The sequence below is a fragment of the Maylandia zebra genome, linkage group LG17 (genome assembly GCF_041146795.1).
Source record: "Maylandia zebra isolate NMK-2024a linkage group LG17, Mzebra_GT3a, whole genome shotgun sequence".
Lineage (NCBI taxonomy): Eukaryota > Metazoa > Chordata > Actinopteri > Cichliformes > Cichlidae > Maylandia > Maylandia zebra.
In genome coordinates, this window is record NC_135183.1 from 17,543,959 (window position 1) to 17,570,341 (window position 26,383).

Below are 26,383 nucleotides of genomic sequence, written 5' to 3' on the forward strand. Positions count from 1 at the left end.
AAAGTGGACGACTTTCAAACAGATTTGGCCTCCTCGCAGCCTCTCTGTACCTCCGCTTCAGCTAACATGCGCTGAGCTCAGCTCCAATCAGTAGCCAGGGTTCACAGCTGACTGAAACCAGCTCCAATTATCTCCAGCTCACGTAAAACTGCTGCTTTCTCACCGGCTTCATAACAAATCTGAATAAAATCCGACATTTTATGATTTCTATTTTGAATCCCTTCCTCTGAGGCAGCACTCGCTCATGCTGAATGTTTCTGATGTCATCTTCAGATAAACTCTGGCCCAGTGCTGAAGATGCAGATTTCTCCATTCTGTTTCGGCGCCGGCTGAAACGCTGTTTTAAATGCTTTTTTACAACCAGATTTCAGACATTCAGGGAGATGTTGATGATGTTGTTTGAGACTAGTTTAAAATCAGTTTCTGTTCAGGATGGTGTTTGGGTGTTTAGGGTAGTTTAGGGCTGGATAAAGAGGCATTTAGCAAAGCTTTTCAACAATTTCTACTTTAAACATTGTTCAGGATGTTGATGTTGGTTTTTAAATGGGTTCAGACAAATTCAAAAGGTCAAATATTGTTGAGTTGTTTAAGATGGTTTGGGCATCGTTATGATGCACTTTTATATTTTGAACTTCTTTATTTGTTCTTAAGGATTTACAGCTGAGAAACTCCAGTTCATGGAACACATGGCTGTAACACATTTACTTTAACTGTCTGGAGTTTTTAGGTTAGATTTTGCTTTGTTGAGTGAGCATTTAGTTTTCTTATTTGGGAGAAGCCAAATCACCAGCCTTCAAATAAAGATGATGGAAAAAGGTCCTCACCTCAAAGTGTTTGAAAAGCTTGAAATGATTAAAACAAATTCAAAAACTCGGAGCAAAACTTTCTACCAAATGCCCCAAACTGTTCGAGTCGTGTGTGAAAGACCGAGGCCTCACCTGCTTGGCAGAGATAATGAACCCCACCAGCAGGAGGGGGACGTCTGAACACAGTCTGATTTGAATTTGTAAAGCGGGTCACGGCGGCACCTCGGCATCCCCGTCTCTCTGCACAGAGAAACTGTGTGTGTGTGTGTGTGTGTGTGTGTGTGTGTGTAGCGGCACTCAGAGTTCACTGAAGTGCTGAAACAATGCAGCTGTAATGTGTGCACTCATGCAGAGCAGCAGTCCCATTACAACTCATTATTGATCTGCAAATTAGCGGCCAGGTGGTCGGAGTGACCTGCCTCCCCCCCCCCCCTCCTCATCTCAGTTCACACATGAGCCACAGACTCTCAATTGATGGAGGCAAGAAAAGCGTCGGGGAGAGTGAGGGTTTATTTTTTCTTTTATGGCAGCTGGGTGAGGAGCGCTGGCTTCGGCTGAACAATGCAGCCATAAAGAGCTGAGAGAGTCCTGCTGCCCAAAGCATTCACCTCCACCACCTGACAGAGGAGGAGGAGGAGAGCCAGTCTGGGTTTGTCCAAAGTGACACGATGATGAAAAGCAGCTGCCTTATCGCACCAAACGTTCGACCTGCTTTGCATCCCAAGTAGAGGCAACGGCAGCTGAGCAGCTGATCGTCCACCTGTAAGAAGCCTCAAACTGACAGAAGACAGGAAGCACAAGGCCAAGGCCACAAGCTTCACAAAAAGCCTCTAAGTGCAGGCTGAGTAAACCTAATTCCATCAGCTTGCCAGGAACCTGCTTATCATCAGGGTCAGATTCACTTCATATAAAATTTAGACCTGAAATGCAAACCCACCCTGACCGGTCCCCTGGTGATGTGTGAAGAACAGTCAACACCATCGAGTGTCCAGTTATGTAGCCTGAATGTCGTGGGACTGTCAATTGTCACGTGTTCATTTTCTGGTCCGTGTTAAACAAATGGTAAAATGGCCTGCATTTGTATAGCGCTTTTCTAGTCCATAGGACCCCAAAGTGCTTTACACTACATTCAGTCATCCACCCATTCACACACACTTTCACACACTGGCGATAGCAAGCTACTTTGTAGCCACAGCTGCCCTGGGGCGCACTGACTGAGTTTTATGATTATCAGTGCAGCCCTGATGGAAGCTCAGACTCTCACTGCACCGCATGTAGATGCATGTATATTAAACAGTACATTATTTTAAACCTGTTTATGATGATGTTCTAAGTTGAGACATATTTTGGAAAGGGTTTGGGACATTGCTTCTGACATTTTGAGGCCTGATTTAAGACTCGTTTTGGACCATAGTTTGGGCTAGTTATAGTTTAATTCTAATGTTAGAAAGGCTTTGAACGTCGTCCAGGACATCATTTCCATTTAAGTCAAAATCCCTTTAGGGGCATTGATTCTTGCATTTTTAGGTGTTGATTTGGGTCTTCTTTAGAAAGCTTTGGACCTTGTTCATCATGGTGTTTAGGACTAGTTTCAGATGCAGAGCTTCCTCATGTTATTTCCTGTCAGACTGTGCAGCCTCTCTGTATGAGCCAGTCTCACATTAGCAGACGTGTTGCGTGTCATATGAGGTGTGCTGATGTGCCGGACAGACAGAGGAAGCATAAAGCCAGAGCCCAAGGGCCCCGAGGCTCGGCCCTCCTCCCTCTATGGTGCCGTGCAATTACAGTAATAGTGTGGAGGCTGCCGGTGTTGAGCGTGAAGCTCGGTTCCCGACTGTGTGCTGATGGAGGTGATGGTGCTGAATACAAAGTGTGGAAGAGGTGAGGTGCTGCGGCCTGAATCCTAACAGCTCAGAGGAGGAGGAGGAACAGTGGAAAACAGTCCCTGAGTTCAAACCATGAGTTCTCCTCCGTGCTGCACATTGTGTTCAGAATCACAACAACAATCAGCTGCTGCTTTAGCGGCGAGCTGCGGCACTCACGCCATCAGACTCTATGACAGGAAACTGACCGACATGAAAAAACAAGGCTGGCTCTGCTACATTCAGACTCAGTTTTCTGACCACACATACATGAGCTTTTGATGTGTTTTTCTCAGAGTTGAAGCTTTTAAAAAAATTGAGATTTCTTTGACGAAATAAGTAAAATGACACTTTAACAGGAAGTGTTGTGCTTGATGAATTTGTGGTTTTCAGGTCTTTGTCTGACTCTGAGCATTCACACGCTGAGCTGCATTCAAACACAATCATTCAGGATGTTAGAGCAGCTGGCACAAAATGTCAAGTTTTTGCAATTTCTTTCTTCTTCCAAGGTTTCTGAGCAGTGACTCAACACAGAAGCTTCTGGATGCTCGACAAGGTGACGGCTGTAAAGAAAACACATTTACTCCCTAAACCAGCAACTTTAAAGACCAACGCGTAACGTTAAAGCATCTTTAAATCTGTAAACTCTAAACCAGTTTGATGTTCAGAGGGAAAATGTTTTTATAACTTCAGACTAAAGACTGTAAAGAATAAAATACCTCTGAAAGGATCCAAAAAGCAGATGTTCTGTGAAGCTCCACAGATTCATCCGCTGTTGATATCCTTCATTATAGTTTCCAGGAAATAGGCAGACTAATACCAGGAACCAGGAACAAATGTTCTACATTTACTGTGGTAAATAAAGGACAAGCTAATCGTAGCACTGCGGACAGTACGAAAACATCTTCAGTGCCTGTGCTGCTGTCAGACGGCTCCATCCAAACCCACCAGACTCCATTCACAAAAACCCAAATTCTACCCATAGGAAACAAAGCTGCCTGCATCGGGTGCAGGTCTGTGTTACTGTGTGAAACCTATTAACTCATCGCTCACCTGGAAAACAGGTGAATCCACAATAACGTGTTTGAGACTCAATCTCCGGATGTGTGATGTAGTAATCCATCACATGAAATAAACTACTTTCTGTGTGAAAAAGTAAAGTAGTTTCTTTTTGGACACCTGTTCACCTTAATGACTGGAACAGAAACAGCTGGAACAGCTGCTCGCTGTGACCTCAGCAGGGACGTTACCTGGGAGGGGGGCAGCTCTCCGGCTCTCCTGCTGCTGCTGCTGAACGGGTGGACTCCAGCGGCCACGGCCCTGCCGCCCGTCTGAAGGTTGATGGGGGACGTCTGCAGTGGCTCCGAGCTCGCCACCGCCTTCTGTCCGTTAATGTGTGCGGTTACCATGGAAACGGGAGCCTTGGCCGGCACCACGGAGATGGCGATGCCCTGACTGGGAGGCTTGATGAGCGACAGCGGCTTAGTCGTCCCAACAGGACAGCTTCTGACCGCCAGCTTCTGCAGAGAGACAGGAGAGAGACAGACAGGTGAGACAGACAGATAACAGCAAGGGAGGGAGAGTGAGACGGAGATGCTTCTGTCTGTGTGTGAGGGCCTCAGTCTGTCTGTACTTTGAGTAAACCTCACACTCCTCCTGAAACTACATTTCCCTGCTGTATGAAGATGCTGCAAACAAAGCCGTGGCTGAGATTAAAAAGCTGTGTGCAGAGCGTCCTCCTGCCTTTAAGGTTACACCAATCAGGACACAGTCTGAAACACCTCCAAGCTCGCAGTCATGATACACAGTATCTGTATACACTGTGGATGTAGTGTATATGTTTACTTTTTAATTGACCTTTCATTTTAGTTTCAAGAATTAAATGTTAACATTTTAATTAACATTTAAAACCATTTACTTTACATTTTATTTTGGTAAAATACAAAAAGGTAAGCTTTGTAATACTAATTTTTTATTTCTTTTGTTAAATTCACTATTGTGATTTCAATAATTTATTCTATATTTTACTATTCTGTGTATTTTTCCATTCGCTTCATAATTTCTTCTTTGCATTGTTCTTCATTCTTGTTTATTTACTTATTTATTTTTGTATTTACTTTGCTAAAGTTTTAGGGTTTTTTATGTAGTTATTTTAAAAACCTAAAAACTTTACATTTTATTATATTTTCAAGAATGAACTCATCTTCTACTATAAAAGTGTTTAGGTTGCACTTTCTACATTCGTTTGTTTTTTACTTGGTATTTTGATATTTTAAGTATATTTTTAATATTTAATCTGAATGTTGTGTGTTTGTTAGGTTTTGTTAGGGTTTACTTTGTGTTCAAAGTAAGTATTTAGTGTACAAGCAGACTGACTGCTGTATAAATGCTGGTCATGCTCTCCGTGATCCTTTACATCTATCCTGCCTGTTAACAATGTAGCAGCAGGTGAACAGGTGACCTCTTCTAGCCTGAATCCTTGAGCAGATGTCTCCCCTCGACACAAACAGATTGAAAGTGTTCACACTGGCATTGACCTGAATCTGAAGCAGCTCACGATGACTTCGACTCGCACTCTGATGTTAAACTGGAAACACTCAGCATCCTCGTCCACATGAATACACATTTATGCCCCTCCCCCACCTCAGCGTGTACCACAGAAACATTTCCCCCGGCAGATCGGAGTAATCTCCCTTTTCCCTTCGTTTCACCCTCACACTCCTGAAGAAGAGCTCTCTAAATGTTTTATATTCCACTCACTGCTGCCCCTCTCATCCCGCCGCTGCTTCTTTCAAGCGTTTCTATAGACTACAGTGGGTGGGGCGGGGCAGGGTGTGTGTGGGGGGGCCGAGCCCAGCTGCTAATCACAAAGACTTTCAAAGTTTGGGTTTTATTAGGAAATGGCAGCAGCAACGACTGTCCATATGAGTTCATGTCAGCCGTGGTTACGATGTCACCTGAACAGAACCCAGTCAAATGAAACCTGTTGGCTGTTTGGGACGTGAAGCTTCTGGAACAACAGGAAAATCCTTTCTAGCTCAGAGTGGAGGCCTCCATGACTCTCGGTGCTCCCCCTGCATTTATTCACATGTTATTTATCAGCCCTCTCCACCATGATCGCAGTGAGGCCATTGTTTCAGGGGATCAATGTAATCCACAGGCAGCCCGGGCAGCAGCCTGCTACGGGGCCCGGGGACCGCCACTCGCCATTCAGGGTTTGTTTGAGCCGGGGCGCCTCTGATTGTCTCAAAGGTCACTCATTTAAAGGCTCTCCAGGCTGCAGAGCACAGCCTCGTCCCTCCTGCAGGGAGCTGAGGAGAAAGTGAATGAGGGGAGGAAGAAGAGAACGTGAGAGCAGCAGGGATCGCAGAGAGCCACGATTACGGTGCTCCGAGAGCGTTTCAGAGCCACCGGAGATCAGACTGAAGACAAACAATGCTGCCGCCGAGAACGTCAAGATTCATCAGCACTTCAGTCAAAGACCTGCTACGAGAAAAGAAACAACACAGGACGATAAAAAAGCCTCAACCACCTGCAGAAAGCAAAGCCTGACGAGGAAACACCTCAGATCACACTGAGCTTCTGACAGAGCAGAGAACGGCATTACTACCTGCAGTTCCTCTGACGTCCAGCAGAGGCAGCAGTGAGTCAGTCCCCATAGACTACCATGTTTAACTAAAACAGCAGAAATAAACATGTTTACAGGCTGATACAGAAACGTAACAAACACGTATACATGTTTGTTCTCTATCGATAAGTTCATCACATCTGTTTGGCCGCATTAGCTCCACCCTCGTCTCCAAATATGGTCACCTATGAAAAAAACTCAACATGGCAGCAGCCAAAATGATCCAAAACTACCCAACATATGACGTCCATGTTTAATATCCAACTCACTAAAAATGTTCTTCAGTCTTACTTTAGTACCAGCCCACAAGTTATAGGGATTTTTGACAACTTTAGAAACATTTACCCTCCCTCCAATAAGTCTAAATTAAATTACCATTAAAACCCCAAATTTAGGTTGAAATTAATTTTAGATTTTCTTTGTTAGAAATTTAAGACAATCTGTGGTCCTCACAGAGTGCTGACATATTTCCACAGCCCACAGCTACACTTAAACGTAAATCGTAAATCCTTTTTATCAGCTGATGGAATGTATTCAGAGTCTTTGAGGATCCTGCAAAAACCTTTAAACCACCCTTAAGTGTCATTAAATGACCTTCCAGGTTCTTCAAACAGGCGAGGATTTATCTTCCAGAAAAAGGACACTCAGACTTGAATGTAATGACGTGTTGCTCGACAGCTGATATCCATCTGACTCTCAGGTGTAAAGGATTTCCCAAAATGTCAGATAATGGCAGCGTGTGCTGAACCTGACCTCGGCTGCTTTAAAGCTGTGGATAAAATCAAACGGAGCTCCTGCAGCGTCGCTCTGAAAAATGTTTTCAGTGCTTCGCTTTTCTTCGGTTTTTACCAACAGTTAGGCACAAGTATCTCTAAATGAAGGATTGATTGCACATGTTACTATCAGGAGGCTTCACTAATGCATGCAGGGTGTGAAAGAAAACACCATCTCGCATAGAGAGTGCCTCTTTCTATGGTGTAACATTGAGCAGAGTCACCGGTCGAAAGGTGACGATTTAAGGATTCAGTTCCCTGGTTTTATACTGTTAAGCACCAGGATGGCCTTTTGAGTGCTGTCTAACTCCTCTGAGATATGTCTGCAGATCGGGCCTGTGTCGGGCTGATTGGTGGATTGTAGTGGAAGACTTTGGGAGGACTCTGTGACCCCTGAGCAGACAGTTTTGCCTGATAGGCAACAATCTGAGAGAGGAAACGTTAACGATGTTTTAAGGTGTCTTAACGAGCCATTCCTCCAGCTATCGGGCTCAGTTAAATGAGACGCAGCCTGCAGAGGCTTTCATCAGCGTCCACTCTCTCCTCACCTTTTATCCACACAGAGCAGCTCTAATGACGGCCAGACAGTGTGATGGAGGAAATGGGCTTTCTGATGCATGCCCAATTTTCTGCCTTTGAGAGCCGATGATTCACTTTTGTAAATTCTCCATCTGTAAGCTGGTGCACATCAAAATGGTGTAAAGCAGCACCAACTGTCTAAACTAGAGATTGAAACCAATAAACAGTCAAATAAGTACGAAATAGCCTGGTAAGCTAAACTGGTTTGGATTTTATCAGCGTCCTATTTGCTGCATGTTTATTAATGCATTCTTGTGATGTTAGAAGTTCATATTTGAGCTGCTTATAGGCCAAAATGACTGAGAGGCCATCAGAAGTTAGTGTGGGCAGTCTTTGCCTATGCAGCTACATTTGGAAACTAAGAAACTACTCTAATGGTCATCAAACCACAACTTTATTGACATATACTGAGGCGTCAGAACTCATCATAAGGTTATTAAGGGTATCAAAAGTCGTCTTTAGGGGGAAAGAGCTAAAATGGTTTCCTGACATTGCTGATGATGTTTGAGACCTCTGAGGATTAGTGAAAGTAGAACTCCAACTTTTTGGTCTTCCTGTTTCTGGTGTTTCTGTTTGATAAGCCAATAAATGGAGCCCTGTGAAGCTGTAAACTAATAACATAACATTTTCTTGTAGAATCTTTCATCATTTTTTAATAGAAAGGATTGCTGAAATTAATAAAGGCTGATTTTTACATTTTGTATTGTTTCTATTACTGTACAAAAATACTGTATATCAGATCAGTCACAGTACAACAAGCTGCTTTACACCATCCTCCATTTAACTTCATTCACCTTCAACCTCCACAACCAGCTGCTTCTCCTGCACACATGTAGGTTTCTGCTGGGCTTTAAACTACACTCCTAACCTGTGCTGGGTTTGAGTGAGGATAACGATCAGCCAGCATGTACTAAGATGTACATATTCATATATATCAATACTGTATTTGCAACAACAGAAATAAAGCTTGTCCTCGTGCCTCAGGTCAGTGGTGTTTGGAACAACATTAAACAGAATCCGAGTTTTATTCCTGGATCAACAAGGTGAAAATTAAATGGTACGCTTGTAAGAAACTAGAGTCAACAGGATGGCTTTGCTTTGGAGGAAATCATCCATGTCCTGCAGAGCCTCATGCTGATTTATGTATTGTAATAACAATTTATTACACAGTGTGAACTCTACTAGAATGAAGTTACTTGGAGAAAAATGGTTAAAGGACATCTTGTTAAAACCAAAATAATGAACATATATTCAAATGAAGCATGATTATGGCCTTCAGAGCGATTACGGCACATTTATGAAGAACAAGAACTCGTTTCTTGACTCTTGAAGTTCACAGATTAAAAACATCCAGGAGGAGAACAGGTTGTGTTAATTACGAGATTTAGAAGTTAATAATTAATCATAATGTTTCCATGTATGATGAGATTACTGTTACTAAGACACAGAATTTTTGTGGTGCACTGATAAAGAATGAACAAGTTTTAAAATTCTTTCCTAATGATTTCTCTATATTTGTAAAGCTCGGAAAAAGAAAAGTATCAGGATGTTTGATTTGTTGCCTCTGTCTGGTTCTGGTTTCTTTTTCCTAAATAACCATGTCTTGTAATGCTGTCTGGCCTCGGCATATTTATGCAGGAAGGAATAATAATAAAAATCAATCAATAAACTGGGAGTGAGACAGCAGTATGTGGGTGTTTTTGTCCGTTTATGGAGAAGGTGGTTACCCATCACCTCTGGAGAATTTATAGTTGGGGCCGGATCATGTTTTACAATCTTGTTTTAGAGGTTTCTACAATCTAGAGACAATTTTAGGTATTTAAGAATGGAAAAAATAAAGCCCTGCAGCATCAATCACACACTTCTTTTTATTTATGAATGCACGCCTGGAGTTTTTCTCAGACCCGGCTGTGACGGAGCGGTCACACAGTGTTCCCTTCCTCCCTGATCTCTTCTGCTCTTTGCTGGCTGAAGAAAGATCGTTAATTGAAACTCTGGGAGAGGTCCCAGTGGAAGTGCTCGAGACAGACGAGTCAGCTGGAACCAGAAAGCCAGTCAGCTTTCCACGGGGAGGGAGCTGGCAGAGACCTGAAACAGCTGCAGTGTGTCAGCTGATGGGAACAGGAAAGACGTCAAGGAATTGAAGACCACGACTACTAACTCCTGACTCCTGAAGCTGTTCCTGAAACAGCATTTCCACTTTAACATGAGTACGGACTCTGCTGGAGCCTCTGCTGGACGATGAAGGACTTGCAGGTTTTAATGGATGCCAGGAAGCATCAACTTCTAGTAAAGCTCATGCTGCGGAACCAGAAGCTCCACCCTCTGGTCTAAATATGGTCACTTCTGACTCTGATAAACCAACATGGCGGCAGCAGGCTATGATGGTATCAGATTTGAACGTGTACCACAAAAACAAAAACATTCTTTTGATTTTGAGCATTTTTTGTTTCCTTGTGGATTCGTGAGTGTAATGATACAGAAGCACACTTCTGATTCGATGAAGCTCTTTTTAGCCTTTTTTCTCAAACAGCGACTTTTAAACAAGAACAAAGTGAACAAAGCTGTGAAACAAAGATGAATGCATGCCTCACATGAGTTGGAATGATTTAAATCTGAATATGACGTTACTGGGCTTTAAACAACTGTAACAGTTATTCTTCGGCTTCCTCTCCTTCCTGTTTCAGCTCCCGTCCACTCCCTCGACTTTGAAAGGCACATATAGTCTGCTGCATTCGAAGAAACAACCCGTAGAGGTGAAGTTTATTCAGCATTAGTCGACGCTGGTTTTCTTTCTAATCTCTCATTCAGCAGTTAAACTGATCTCTGCGAGCTCGCCGTCTCTCTCCACTCCACTGGCAGAATTTAATTGAGAACGCCGCCGCCCGCTCCACGGCCACGGCTAAGGTCATCGCCAGCGCTGCCGATTCAGCGAGCGGGCCGGATTATCCACACTCATTATGTACTCTGGTTTGATAGTGGGCCTTTGAGATAACGGGGCTGCTGAAAAACACATTAGTAGCTGTTCAGATTTCCATCAGTGCAGCTGCCAGACGGTTCCTTTGTTTACACGCCATTTACCAGCAAGGCCCTTCAGGCCGCGAGGAGACGGACGGCTGCAGTTTGGCCTTTTCCATTCTGGTGAGACAGAAACACTCACAAACACCACCTTAAAAATGGTGAGACAAGCATAAACCCATCCAGGATCCCACCGTGGGGCCTACTTACAGGCAGGGCCAGATGTTTGATTAATTCCAGCAGGCAGGCTTCATCATAACCAGGAAGACTGTTTTTATTCAGTGCTTAATCTCGACTGAAATCCAAACTTTCAAAATAAAAGCTTTTATTAAATGAAGAAAAGAAAACAGATAAAATGTAAACAGGTTTAGGCTGAAGCTTTCCAAAGCCCACTACCATTAGACAGAGAGATTATTCCAGATTCATAAAGAGAGATTAGATTATATATTTGGTAGAAAAACAGTAGATCATGCAGTTGAAACCACCGAAGATAAAAGATTCTGACTGAAGCAGAGAAAATGTTCACGGATCAGAACCTCCAAAGTGTCCTTGGCTGCAGTTTCCGGGTAAATGGACTCCTACCAGCTCGTGTCTGGCAGCGGGACAGCTTATCAACAGGGGCACACAGGACAGAGTCTGGACCCTCGCCCACAGTTTGGCAAAAAGGGCCGTGAGGCCCCCGCTGCCCCACATGCAGAGGTGGAGCTTTAGCCAGCAAACACAGCGTGGAAATATGGCCGCCGGGTGGCTGCGACCCAGCAGGGAAAACACTGCAGAGCTGACCATCACTGCCACCGAGCCACACCTGCCCTCCCCGTCAGGAGGAGGTCTGATCATCTGGGACTCTCAGGTGGAGGTGAGACCTGTCCTAAACTATTACTGTAACAGCAGTTATGAAGCTGAAGCTCACAGGAAAAATATGAAACACTTCAGCTGATTAAACAAGATCCTAAACCTGTGTGTGATGTGAACTTTCTGAAGGTTCATCACCCTCTCGCTGATCACCAGGATTAAACAGAAACAGAACAGAGCTCCTTTATTCACCCACGTAAAGGATATCTGACATTAAAAATCACGTCTGTTTCAGGACAAACATTCGTAAAACACTGCGAACAAAGGCCATACTGACTATGTTTTTTATTTGTGTGCACAGATAAAAGGAAAGCACCCCAAGCAGAGATTTAACTATCAACAACCAACCAAACTGCCAGTACTCAGGTGCTGGTCATAGAGAAAAGATCAACCTAAGATTTTCAAAAACAAATTCTGATCTACAATGATGGACGAACACTTATATGATGTAATCATTTCAATTTCAGCTCGGTGAGCAGAGGTGATCTTGAAAAGACTATCGTGGTAATATTATTTATATCCCAGGAAATGAGTGGCAACCCTAATCTGGAGCTCTGAGGGAGAGAGCTGATGAGTAATTTAAAACCAGCTTACTGCGGTTAAAGTGTCAAAGGATTTAAGAAAGACAAAGAGCAGCTCAGTATATTTTACTGACTTTTCAAGACTTTTTGAAAGTGAAAAACTGGATCCTCACATGAGGTATAAGCCAGTTTCTCTCAGCTTCATCACCCTGAAGTCAGAAATGATGTTTCAGGAGTTACTCTAATTATTTTGACTTTAAGGCAGTTGAAATGAAGCTGATGTCCTGAAGAATCTAAAACATGAAACAGAGATTTCTACATTGGTTGACTTCATTAAAATACGCTGCAGGAAATATTAAAACACTCGGCACATCTTGTTTTTAAAACATTAAAATGGCGATGGTAGAAAACAAAAAAAACAAATGCTCAGCTTGAGGCTTTGCTGACCAATTACAGAGTCTATAATTCCACGTTATTCACTCCTCCTGAGCATCATCAGCAATTATCAGCTGGTCAATAAGTGAATCCAGCTGGTTAACTCGAGTAATTAAACCTGTTTCATGTAGTTTTAAATGAAATCAGAAAGAGTCCCCACTTGCTGTTCAGTGTTTGCTTTTTAACTTTAAGAGACAGAAAAAAATCCATGAAATCAAACTGAGTCGCGCTTCAGAGGCTCAATGACCACGACTCCAAGCTTCAGCAGAGCTTCAGCTCTGTCAGTATTGCTGCTCCTCACCCTCCTCCGCTGGCTTCCATCTGATAACAATCACATTAAAATGTTCATTATGCAGCCGAACGGGGCGCTCGGCCAAACCGTGCAGCACAGCTCCTCATTTCCTCTCATCTGATCATGTGGTCAGTCTCCACCCGTCACACCGTCAGTGGACAATAAATCCATTTAAATGCAAATCAAACGCGCCCCGAGTCTAATTGTCCCATGTAACTCGGACTCCATTGGAATGTGACAAGCTGCCGCACTGACCGACAGCTGGAAATGTCGACAAGAAGAGCCGAAACTATCGATCAATTTATTGGCCAGCGGATCAATGAAAACTCTGATGAGTAATTAAAGACCTCACAGATGTTTAACTGCAGATGACAACAGCTGTTTACTGTTTACATCGCTTTGTTTCTGACATTGCCTTTCATCACCCCTGACCTGATGACAAATAAAAGCTTCCTTAATGGTTAACTCGTGTCCTAATAAATCCACATGTGTCCTTACAGTTTGGATTTAAACCTGAGAAATATGTAAAAACACTCCCGGGAATCTGCAAACACTGCTTTCTGTTGCTGACAGACTTTTAATTTGAAATAATATATACACTCACCAGCCACATTAGAGACACTAACAACTAACTGATTGTTAAGGTAAATATTTAATCAGCCAATCAGATGGCAACAACTCAGTGCATTTAGACATATAGACATGATAAAAATAACCTGCTGTAGATCCAATTACTGTATTAGCATGATTAATTAAGATGATTTAAGTGACTTTTTTCTTGCTGATTTGCTTCGATTTCCCCATCAACCATTAAGAGCCACAGTTGTCTGGGAGAAATGACCTTGTTGAGGTCAGAGAATGGTCAGACTGCCTCGAGCTGATAGGAAGGTAAAAGTAACCCGGATAATCTCTCGTTACAACAAAGATCTGCAGAACAGCATCTCTGAACCTTGAAGCAGATGGGCTCCAGCAGCAGAAGACCACACTGATTTCACTCCTGTCAGTAAGAACAGGAAACTGAGGTTACACACAGACTCACAAAACTAGACAACAGAAGATGGAAAAATGTTTCCTGCTCCGATGAGTCTTAATTTCTGCAGTAATATTCACATGGTCGGCTCAGAGTTTTGACCTATATCAACAGTTCAGGCTGCTGGTGGTGTAAAGGTAGGGGAGATATACTCTTGGCAGATGTTGGGCCTTAGTACCAACTGAGCATCATTTAAACACCACAGCCTACCTGATTATTGTTGCTAACCATGTCCGTCCCTTTTTAGCAAGTGTACCATCTTCTGATGGTCGCAGCACATCTGCAGCAGCTGTGTGATGCTGTCATATCAACGTGGACCAAAATCTGAGAGTATTATTAATAATAAGATTATTATTATTATTAATAATAATAATAATCTTATTATTAATTAATTATTTAATTATTAATTAATTATTATTATTATTAATAATAATCTTATTATTAATTAATTATTTAATTATTAATTAATTATTATTATTATTAATAATAATAATCTTATTATTAATTAATTATTTAATAATTAAATATTTATTATTTATTAATTATTATTAATAATAATAATAATAATAATAATAATAATAATAATAATAATAATAATAATAATAAGATATATGCTCCAAAAAGCCAATGTTGAGGCTTCAAAATGTGGAGTCTACAAACCAGTGAGTGTTCTTGTCCATCTTTGGTATACAGTCTGAGTAATCAGCAGTTTTGTGATAGGGGAAAAAACAAAAACTGACTGCGAGCTTTTACTTCTTTGGAGAAACAGTTGAATTATTTTCTAAATACTAAGTGATGCTGATTTTCGCCCCCTAACGAGCTTCGTTACAGAGAAAGACAAAAGTGTTTACTCGGTAAATGGACTCAAAGACACAAACTTTAATTACACAAACAGAAACGGTGACAATACCTCTTCAATCGATCAGCAGCAGCGGCTCTAATCACTGTTTCTGCTGCCTTCGGCTCTTTGATTTCTCTCTTTTTTTTTTTACTCAGGAGAGAAAAAACAGGAAATCACAGCAGCAGCTCCAAACTCTGATTTGTTTATCATCTCAATTAACTTTTCAGCAAAAGTGCCCAGAAGATATTTCACCGACTGAATGCCAACGCAGAGACAGAACTGAGCCGAGCCCGCTGAGATTCTCTGCCGCCCTCACCAAGATTTCAATCGCCCATCTCTGCTAATTGGGTTTTTCAGAAGTGACGGAGCCGCTCGCATGAATGGAAGATCATAAAAATGGGACTTCTTTTTAATGTGATTTGCCGAAACGTGATCGAAGCTGTTGTGACGCTGCCCGCTGTTCTCGCTGCGGCGCCTCTCCATGAAAAGTAAACGATCAAACCTCACCCCTCCTGCTCTTATTACCACTTAAATCAGCTCCTGTGACTTCACGCTGAAGGGAGGTTTCTCTCTTTGTTTCAATCCTGCAGCATCACACAGAAATGTTGCTATAGAGACGTGTCACTCCATCACAGCAGGAGGTCCGAGATGTAAATGGAAACAAGAGGAACGCAAAACAACTCAAGAAGAAGAAGCTTGATTTGACTCAGACATCTCGGGGTTTGAAAAAGGCATAAAGTTCAGCCTTTTTTTTTTTCAATAAAAGCTCATTTTGTGCCAGAGAGCTGAGAACTCACAAAGGCCCAGCAGGCGAGCTTTTATTCTGAAGGGAAATCTGGGCTTCCTTCATAATAGATCTAGGAGCAGGCCTGAAACTGGGCTCCTGCATCTGCGTATAAACCGCAGTAACACACAGGCCTGTTTTGGAACTGGTTTCCCTCGGCTTTTGGAAACATGTTGACACCAACATTCAGGCCTGTCTGCGAGCCAAAACAACAACATAAAGCAATAAAGGCCATCAGCTGTAAGCTCATTAATGTGCTGTTGTAATGTAAGCAGGTAAGCACAGGTGTTCTCTCTGAGCGCCGTCTTTTGCCTGGATTTGTTCGTGCGTGTCACACAGGTGCCTTTAAAAAAAGCGGAGCTCCTGTGTGTAATGAGCCAGTGTCTGTACAAACAGTTAGAACTGGATTATTAAAACTATTAAAAACCTAATAATGTCAAATCTTTTCTGTTTTCTCCTGTATAGTCCAGATCTTTTAATTTCACAAAGAAAGATGAATTAAATGAACACCACCTCCCAGAAACATGAATCCTGTGGGAACAGAGGCCTCAGAGCTTCTCAGAAAATGTTCACCTGTGAAAACCGAGTGTCTTTAATCTCCCGTCCTCGTCCCTCAGCGTTTATCGGAGGCCAAACAAAATCACAGGCTGAAGCAGAAACGATCTGAACGTCATTGAGAAGAAATGTGGCTCGGGGTCGTCGCTTTAATGAAGACATTTATTTGCCAACCGAACAGCTCGCACCTTCAGCGAGAGCTGAGAATATTGACCAGCGGCGGCAACCGGCACATAGCTCTGAAAGGTCAAACTCTATATTAAAAAATGAAGAGCCGGAGAGAAATTATAGAGCCACTGCTGCGTCCACCGATCATCTCAGCTCTGCTCTCCTAATCGCAGATAATAAGAGGATGAAAAATGGCAGAAAGAGCAGCAGCAGACGTTATTGGTGCTGATTAAATGGCCAGTTAGTGGCTGAATGAGCAGGTTGGGCTGGAGCTCGGCCGTGTTCACGCTGAGGAGTTAAAAATCTAATCTTTTCTCAACATGATTTGGGCTGTTTGGAAGAGCAGCTGAGGAAAAATGAAGACTAGCCTGAAAAGTCACCAAGGAAAACTACACTGATGGAAGCTGCCTCCCCTAAAAGACTTCAGACATAAAGTGGAATAAAAGCAACAATGTTCCCAGCAACTAATGTACTAGTTGTTTAGTCAAGATTTAAAAAGAAGAGCTCAAACTACTCGAGTAGTGGAAAAACACCAAGGAAAAAGAAAAAGAAAAACACTCAAAGCTGACTAATGAACAAGGTTAAACACTCCTGACACACCTCAGTGATCAGGTCACGTTTTAAATGTCACTGGACGTGGTGATAACGTGGTCATCAAACAGCCACCAAACACCAGCAGTTATTTTATTATTTATTCACATTTACTACAACAGAGGGAGGTTTTTAGGATGATTTTCCACTTTTCTGCATCAATTTCCATTGAAAAGCATTTACATCACTTCCTGTTTGTTCTCTGGTTATATAACACGAGTCACACATGTGGATGTTACACAGCTTGATTTTAGGAGGTTAAGTCTCTGAATTATCATCTGAATGCCTGATTTTACTAATCATCCATCGACAGCTGCTTATATTATTAAAATCCCACCAACGTATATTCTTGTTTATACTTTTAAATGTTTCAGGTTTCAGGTGTTTGTGAGGCCAAATTACAAATTATTCTTTCTAATCATGATCTTTGTTCCTCTAAAATCCTCAGCATGGAGATCATCAATGTTATTTTGATTTATGTTTGGCCCATTGCATGTGTGATATCCCCCAAAATATTTTAATGGATATCCAAGTTTCCCTTCAGAGTGCTGATGTTCTGACCCAGTTCATAGAAAGTCAGTTTCAGTGTTTTGGCTCTCAGCTGATGCAGAAGAGAGAGAAGGAAAGAGGGTGAAAATGAAGTCATTTCAGACCACGATTTAGTCATTTGATGCCACAAATTATTAATCTGAAGGAACGAATCAGGTCATTTCAGGGTAAGAGCTGCTAAATTAAAGGCAGTGAAAGTTCTTTAAAGCCACTGATTTGAAATTTGAAGGTGCAGATGATTTATTTAAAGAACTGATTTATGAAGTGCGGCGCTCTGCTGTTGTCAGAGAAAACAGACTTTATTCAAAGTCATAAATGCTGAAGTGGTCACTCCTGAGCACTGATTATTCTTTATTTCACACTGCCACAGTCATCAGAAAAACTGATAATGGGACTGACCAGAAAAAAATATCTGATCAGATCACAAATCTTTTATATAGTTTTTGTAAAAGGTAAAAAAAAAATTAACCTAGGGTTCTTTCCTGATGGAAACTTAAAAAGTTGTGTTATTCTTCCTGCTATGAGCTGTCCCCGCTCACATACGGGCCTCAGAAACAGATACTTTATTAATTCAGCCTGTGCTTGGCACTGTGGTGAGGAGATGAGAGCACTAGACCAGGACCAGAGGGAGTCTGAGGGAGTCCAACTGGCCTGTGGGAAGCTTTAGTGCCAGGGTCGGCGCCCCGCGCTCGCTGCAGAGAAAACAACCGTTTAACATGTTGGATTAGACGGGATTAAGGACATCTGTTGAGCAAAATGAGGAGCTTCTGTTGGTTTTATCTCTCCTGCTGTGATGGCACAGAACAGACCGAGAGTTGGAGAAATTAAAAGTCAAACTCTGGAAGTCACCTGGAGGAAAATATGACAACTGAAGACGAATCCACTACTCTGGAGCTTCTTTAAGCTTTGTGAGCTCATACACTTCAAATTCTCAGTATTTCATAGTATTGTATTGTACAGTATTGTAGTTGTGACTTGCAGAACTGACTTTAACTACTGAGACAAAACGAGTTTAGAAACTATCCAAAAAGCATCCATAATGTACAACCTGGAGCACCAAAAACATCAGTATCCACCCATTGTTTCAGGCTAAACACAGAATTAAGATACTAGAGTGATTGCTAATAAGGTTTCAGTTAGTTTGATCAAAACAGAATTTATTCTTTCTGAGGTCTGCTCCATCACATTACCATTACAGACAGCTTTAAGGGCACTTTGATCTTTTTTTTTCTTAAATGGAAAACTGATAAAATGTTTGGTTTAGGTTTATTTATTTGAAATGCTTAAAACTGTTAATAAAAAGTTTTCTGACTTTTTATTAAAAGGTTAATTTAATTTGTCAAAGGTTTTCTGAATGAACCATGTTTTTAAACCTTACTATTCAGCCTGTTCTAAAACCACAAATTCTCTATTATGTTATACTTCAGACACTTTGGCTGATGGATCCTCATGTTTGTTTTGGCACAGACTTTATGCCGGATGTCCTTCCTATCCAGGTTTGTTACTGGCACTGATGAGATTTACATTTTGTTTCTTAGATGTAATACCGCTGCTGTTTGCAGTGAATTCCAACAGCTGATTTTTTTTTAAGATATAAATGCACCTATACGAGGAAAAATAAAAATATGTTCACTGAAGCTTTCAGTTCACAAGTTGCACTTCTCTTTATGCTGATGAGCTGCTTTTATTTTCAGTTGTTGTTGGTTTGTACGATTACATAAAAACTAATGAGATAAAAGTTGGAGATTTTGAGCCTGTGAAAGGGAAGAAACCATTATATTTTGTTGTGGATCCAAACTGCTTGGAAAAAAGCTTTTTTATCATTGGCTTGGCTGCGGATCACATAGAGAAGAATGGACGACTGGCTTTGGCGGAGCTCTTTGGTGTCTGGTGCCTTTCTAGATTGTGTTTATAAATGTGTGCCAGATATTTATTGGACGTACATTTGGATAGCAATCACGTTTAGAAATGTGATGTATTCTCTCAGATATCCTTGCACTGCTTAATTTTACTCAGAGCCTGAAAAGTGTTCACCTTTGTCACATCCTTGTGGTCCTTTTTTGATGATTGTTTTAGTGTTTAAAAAAAAAATTCCATTTGCTTACAAAAAAATGTCAAATTGTTCTCATAGGCAGGTCAGGTGATCCATGCAAAGCAGAGAAGTGACTGTCCAATATTGTTTGAATGACAAAAAGAAAAGAAAAAGTAGATGTTCTACCTTTGATTACATTATCTGTTGTTACTTTCATATTTTTAGTGTTTAGAGAGAGTAAAGTGAATAATGATGAATGCCATCCCATAAAACCAGCGGACAGTTTGAAAACTGCAACAAAACAGCAGCTGTCAGGTTGTGAGGCTTCCAGAAACACCAAAAGCTGCAAATTCAACACTGGATTTTTGTTTTTCAGCGCTTTCATTGATTCTTTCACTTTCTGCAGCTCCCTGTCCACACAGCTCCGTCTGATCAATACTCACAGTTGTCATTTTGAATTATTGATCCGCACACTTCACAACGTTAAGCTGAAGGCATTTATAGTCGACTAATGTTTTCATCTATCAGTGAAACAGCTCTGAACATCGCCATGAATAAACGCAATGCTTCAGCAACAGGACAGCATTCACAACTGTTTTCATTATCGATCAGTTTACCGGTCACTTCTCAGGTCATCTATATATCAACTGATCTTAAAATGTCACAGATTAGTGCGAAAGGCCAAATCTGGTTTCGCTAAAGCTGGCGATGATTCGCTAATCAATCAACATGTGTTTGTTTATTACTTGTCTCATCAATTAAAAGTGCTTGACAAACCGCTGACGAGCTCATAATCAGACCAGCATCCAAATGTAAAAAGCAAAACTAGCTGGGAAGGAATAAAGACAATAATAAATCATAAATAAACAAAATTAAAAGTAGAAACCAAGAATTTAAACCCTGAAAATATTCATCTTACTTTTAAATTTGCAGAAAAACTGTTTGGACCAATCAACCCGTTGTTGGACTATTTTTATGAAACCGCAGCAAAAATGTGTCATCTGGGATCCTACATAATAAACTGACAATAAAAAGAAATATAAGCAGCAGTTCTGCTCTGATACAGTCAGTCAGTAAAGTTATCAAAGTTTAATAACAGGCATGTCTGCTAGAGAAAGATGCATTCAGCAGGACACTGCTTCACAAATAGTTAATACTCATGTCGGAATAGCATAAGTTGACATTAGCAGGACATGACTGACAGCGGTTCAGACATGAAAAATCACAAGAGTTGTGAACAGAGTTAAGGATATTTTTACAGACATCAACATCAAGACTGTAAGCAGGTGCTGAAAACCTCAGAAATTCATCATCAGTGAAAACAGAGTTTCTTAAACTCGGAAAACATGATTAAATATGAAGATATTTTATTTGTGTACAAACTTTTTTACAGCCCGGCCCGTCTTCTCTTCTGAATGAAAGTCAAAGCATATCCACATCTACCTCTGCATCTTCCAGCAGAAGTGTTAAAATAACTTTTAGAAAAGTGCTGAAATATTCCTTTGTTTAATATGATTTTGCATGTGTTGGTTTTCCTTTCCTGACTATAAATGCCATCTACGTGCTGAGACTGTGTGAACCAGACTAATCACATTCATTTATTTCAGCTGAAGCTTTTTAAATGAAATTATCGTAAACGTAAGAATGCGCTCAGGCCAAGTTTTCTGAGCAGCCTCTTCAGCTCATCAGTGATGGAGCAATGGGGGAGAGTAAGGGGAGGACAGCTGGCTTTCCCAGCAAAGAGGAGGAGGAGGGGTGAGGCTAGAGGGTGTTGGTTGTCTGAGGCGAGGGAGGAGGGGCAAACTGGAGGCCAGCAGATGGACTCCTGCAAACAATAGAGGCAGACAGATGCAGCCACAAAGAGCAGCAAGCACACAGAGACACACTTCACAAAAAGCTGAGACGAAGCCTCAGCTCGACAAACCAAAAGACTCTGGAGGAGCAGCACTGCTCACAGCCACCAGGGACACACACATAAAAAAAAACCAAAGTTTATTCTAAAACCATGAAGTCACTCGTTTTTGTTCCTGATGAGATGGAAAAAGGTTTAAAAAAAAAAAAAAGTGGGCACAAACTGTGAAACTCTTTTTTTAACTTTGCAATCTGAAGGACTCTGGCTCCTTTTTGGGAACATGAAAATTTTTATTTTCCACAGAAAAAGATCTAACCATTATGACCATTATACAGATCTAACATAACCACTTTTTGGATTTTTACATTTTCCAAAAAGGGGTTTTTAGCACTACAGTGTAGTCTGATAAGAAAACACTGGAACATGACAACAAGTCCAAATACAAGGAGCCCTCTTTAAGAGAAGCATAAGCTTCCAGACCTCAGCATCAGTTTAGATCACATCACCAGAGGACAGAGAAAAACGTCTATGATGCTGCAAACCAGTGCTTAAAACTAGACTAAAACCAGTCCAGGACTGGAACAAATCAGCTCAAATTCAGTACCAAACTCAAATCTGAACAAATCAAAGTTTTAAACAAGGCCATAACCAGCACAAACCCTGCCCCTGAAACACACTAACAACCTGCAATAAAAAGAAGCCACTAACAGAGCCCTAAACCAGAGTGAAACCACTCCACAACCCAATCCATCAAAACCAACCCTAAAAACATTTTTGAACACATCACATCAAAAACACTGGAGTTATACCGTAAACATTACAGGAAATCATAAAAAAAGTGCAAAAAAGACTGAAATCACAATTAAGATCATTATGAAAAAAAAGATCTGACAGAGTGGAAACTTGTGATAGGGATTAGTACAAAAACACAATAAAAGTTTTTACTTAAATGTCTTGATAAAGTTTTACGGCCAGAGCTGCCACAAACCTGCAGCTTTGTGATTTTTCCAGAAATGTGGGTCATCAGAGAGGAGAAAAGATGTTAACACTCTAGCCCTGAAATGCACACACTTCTTCCTGTGCATTCACTCAAAGGTCTGGATGAAGTGCCCTGTGTAAACGGAGTGCTGTAATATCTGAACATCTGCTGTTAACAGACTCTCAGTGCATCTCTGCAGACATCTGAGAACTTCCTGCAGTCGCCAAGGGGGCTCCGAGGGGACAAAGGGAAGGACGGGCTTCTCTCTTTGTCCCCCACCGCCCTGCAGAAACAGAGAGGAAACATCCTAACACAGTCCGCCATGCATGGGAGGGGCCTGGGTGATGCTTATGAGGGGGGTGACGGGAGTGCACTGCATCAGTCCCTGCTGTGATGTGAAGTGCACACTAACAACTGGATCTATGTTTGCTCTCAGCTTTCTTTCCACATTCTGTTTTACTCTGGTTCATCTGCTCCATCGAGCACCAGGACATAACTCAGGACATCCAGAACCTGCATCAGGTTTACGCCCAAAACACCCCATCCTTACAGAAGCATCTGACTATGAGTCTGTTCCTTTATAGATGGGATTTAAACCAGCGACTAACACCAATTAAACCAGTCCAAAACCAGCCAAAAATAGACTAAAACCAGACCCTAACTCGGACTGAAACTAGTCCAGACTCATCAGTTGTTATGGATTCCAGTTGGATGTTTTGAGCCCAGCACAAAGAGTAATTCTCCACTTAGTTCATTAAAAAAGAAAAAACTTTGAAAACAGCGACTTGAGGGTTTCGCCATGTAAATATGCATTTATGCAGCTCACCTCGGTCTTTGTTCATTTAACCACATCTTACAGCTAAGACCTGGAGCCAGTGACGCCCGACTGAGCGCGCTCTGTGCCAACACGTGCTCAGGACAGATATGAGGACAGTTGCTCGGAGTGCGGGGTTGATGTAAATGTAGCGTTGTGTCCGAGCAGCGACAGCGGTAAACCAAACGCTGGGGGCAGCCTCGGCGTACGGTGTGTAATTAAACTCAGTGACAGAGGAGCAGAGATGAAGGCTGGACGAAAAGAAGAAGACCTCGTTACCCACTCAGCCGTGAAGAGGCACCTCCTCCTTCCTGTGCACCTGACAGGTGTTTCTCTGGTGGTTTATCTTTGTTCACAAAATCACCTTTAAACAACTTAGCTTCAGAGCCAAAAGTATGCGTTTCAGTGGTGTGTGAGGCTCTCAGCCTTTGACCAGATGTTGAGCCTCTGTTGACTGCCTTTCAAACACCCACACATGAGAGCGTTCATCATTGTAGAGGCACAAGTTATTAGTTAGAGATGTTTTCTGATTCAGAGAGAAATAAACTAACTATTCCTCCAAACCACAGACAACCACGGACTTGTTACTGCCTGTTATTTAGCTGTGGTAGAACATCAACTGTCAGAGAACAAATGCCATTACATATATAAGCTGGTGTACTTCTAATGAAAATCCTGCTGGTTTTTAAAATAAAATGTTTCTGTCTACAGACAATGGTGAAAAGCTTTTATTTTGAAAAGATATACAAACTATTGAGTCAGACAAACCAAGTGATTTAGTAACTTCCAAGCAGGAGAAGATAAACATACTACAATACTATCATCTGCAGAAGACATTAGAAAAGGTCAGACAAACAGCCAAAATAAAGAAAGGTCAAAGGTCACTACAAGACCAAACAGAGTTCAGTTTAAACCAGTCAAAACCAAGAAGAGAGCGCTAAGCTACAGCAAAGCAGCTGTTCTTTTAAATGTACTCTAAGAAGTTTTAGTAGTACAGGAAAAACTAGTTAAGAGTACATGACAGATGTTTACTTTGATTACACAGACATGTAGGAGTAAGTCCTGCATAAGAGATATTGATTTGTAAATACCAGATATTATTATATAATGTTACACTACAGTTTATTTCCCTTTCTCTGGACAACACTGGCTTTAAAGATGTAACACATTTTGGTGTTGACTTAAAAGAAAGGCAGACGTGAAAAGGTCAAAGGTCAAATGTGACTCTAACCTATTATTATATGCGATTCTCTATATGCCCATGTGTTGTCAGTACAAACATTAAAAACACTTTTAAACAGTTCTATGTAGCTTTGTTATCACCTTCACCTTCAGATAAATCTATTGACCTTGAGGGAGAGGTCAGAGGTCAAATGTGACACATTATTTTAACTCTTTACTTACTCTTCATTTTACTCTACCTACTATATGATGATAACACACACCACACATGTAAGAATCAGTTATAAATATAAGTCAGAATTCCTTGTGGAGGTCATAAAGCCTTAAAGCTGTTTTACAGGTTACCGCTTGTAAAAGGCAAATATGACATCACTTGAGCAGTTTGAATGAAGCCCGCTGGCTGACCACTGGCCAACCACTGTGTGCGAGTTCTGTAGTACCCGAGGAAGGATGGTCGCCACGGCGAGGCGAGGCGACTGTCTGTAAAACTAAGTCCAAAAGCAAATCACCCCTACAGTCGATGGAAGCTAACCTCACTGAGGCTCCAAAAAAGGTGACTCGACAGTAGGGCTGCCACAAACAATTATTTTGATAGTCGACTTGCACCGATTATTTTTGCGATTAGTCGACTAATCAGATCATGCATCCACTGGACGTAAAACGTACAGCTTATTGCACCAGCAGCACCTGCTATTATATAACTATCATTAGCTTACAGCTTTAAGTGTTTAAGGTCTGTGCTAACTAAAAATAAAGACAGGATGATAGTTTATTAAATTTTAATGAAATTTGCAGATTGTTTTGGTGAAGTTTAATAAACTCCTTGCTATCTAAAATATAACAGGACACCGGAGTTTATTCTCGAGATTCTCACACTTCTGATAATCAGCTGTCTGCTTGACGTTTATTCAGCTGTGTAAAAACTATAACTTTAATCTCAGCCAAACCGATTTACTCAGGAACAAATAAAATACAAAAAAAAAAAAAGCCAAACAATAACATTTTAAAGTTATCTAAGTGACTTATATATCATGTTTAACCTGAGTAGCGAAAGACGGCGGTGGGTTTGAAAACGATTTGCCGGGAGTCCGGTGCTCTCACGGTGCTCTAGTGAGCCTTTAACCCCGGCTAGCTATCGAGCTAGTGGGTAACAGACGTCTCTGAAAACATCAGCACGCTTTTAAAAATATGTGGTGTCTTGATAAACTGAGCAGATATTTGAAGTTTACACAGCTTCATTCTCGCCTGAAAATATGTTAAACATTTATTTTGTGACCCAGAAAAAGTAATAAGAGCAATGTTCCCTCTAATTTTTCATGTGTCTGAGCGAACACACGAACTCCCTGAGCGGTCCCTTGAAGCACTGTGAGCAACATCAGACGTGTGCACTGTGGTCACGCCAGCATCGAATCCATCCAAGTTACATGGTTTATTAAAATAATCAAATTACAGCGTTTACATTTATGTTACACTACTTTTAATTAACTGATTTAGCCCACTTACAATGAAAATGTAAAAGAAATCTTGTTCATGACCTGTGTAGTATGTTAACACTATTGGAAGTAAAAATAACTTTAACTCCAATTTTGAAAACACAACTTTCTTTTTTTTTTTTTTTTATAAAGCTCTGACTTGTATTATGAGTCTGTGGTCTGGGAGAGAGTCCTGTAACTCTCTGTCTGCAAAATACAGTAAATAATGACCAATGTTGGGCAATAATTATATAGTTACTTCTTCAAAAAAGTAACTGAGTTATGCAAACAAAGTTTTTTGCAGCTGTTTACCTAAAAATGCAGCCAAGGCATTTTTTAAAATAAACGTTTCAAACTATTTACAGAACAATCAGCTGTTCTGCATCAAATTTGATGTCACACAAATTATTTGTGCCACTCCAAAAAGTAATTTCTGTCCACTATGAGATAAAGGAGAACAACAGCCTGATACCTGCAGGCCTGACAACAGGAGGTGTATCACTCCTGTAACACCTGTAACATTCAGTAGTCGCCTCATTGTTCTGACACACACAACAAAACTATTGACTACACTACACACTAACACAAGATTTGTGCTAAACGTAGCAAATCTCTCACATCTCAAAACACTGCCGTCACTCCTAAAACTTCCCCCCTCCCTAAACAACTAAATGCCATGTTGCCAAATCATTTTTTGATTGGTTGACATGGTACATTTTTCCACCAATAGGAAAGGGTGGGGTCTTTTTGGTTTTGTTTTTCCTCACA

The 26,383-nt window shown here is 41.2% G+C and overlaps 1 protein-coding gene across 4 annotated transcripts in view; it reads right to left on the minus strand.

Moving 5' to 3' along the window:
- phf21b (PHD finger protein 21B) overlaps positions 1-26,383 on the minus strand; it is a 91,641-nt gene that overhangs the window by 14,244 nt on the left and 51,014 nt on the right. For 3 of the 4 annotated variants that reach the window (XM_023152832.3, XM_004564877.3, XM_004564879.4), the window contains exon 3: positions 3,919-4,188. In XM_023152832.3, coding sequence (XP_023008600.1) covers positions 3,919-4,188 — 270 coding nt within the window. Of the gene's footprint in view, positions 1-3,918; positions 4,189-22,156; positions 22,326-26,383 lie in introns of those variants that run through there. The other variant, XM_076875662.1, reaches the window with a different exon arrangement.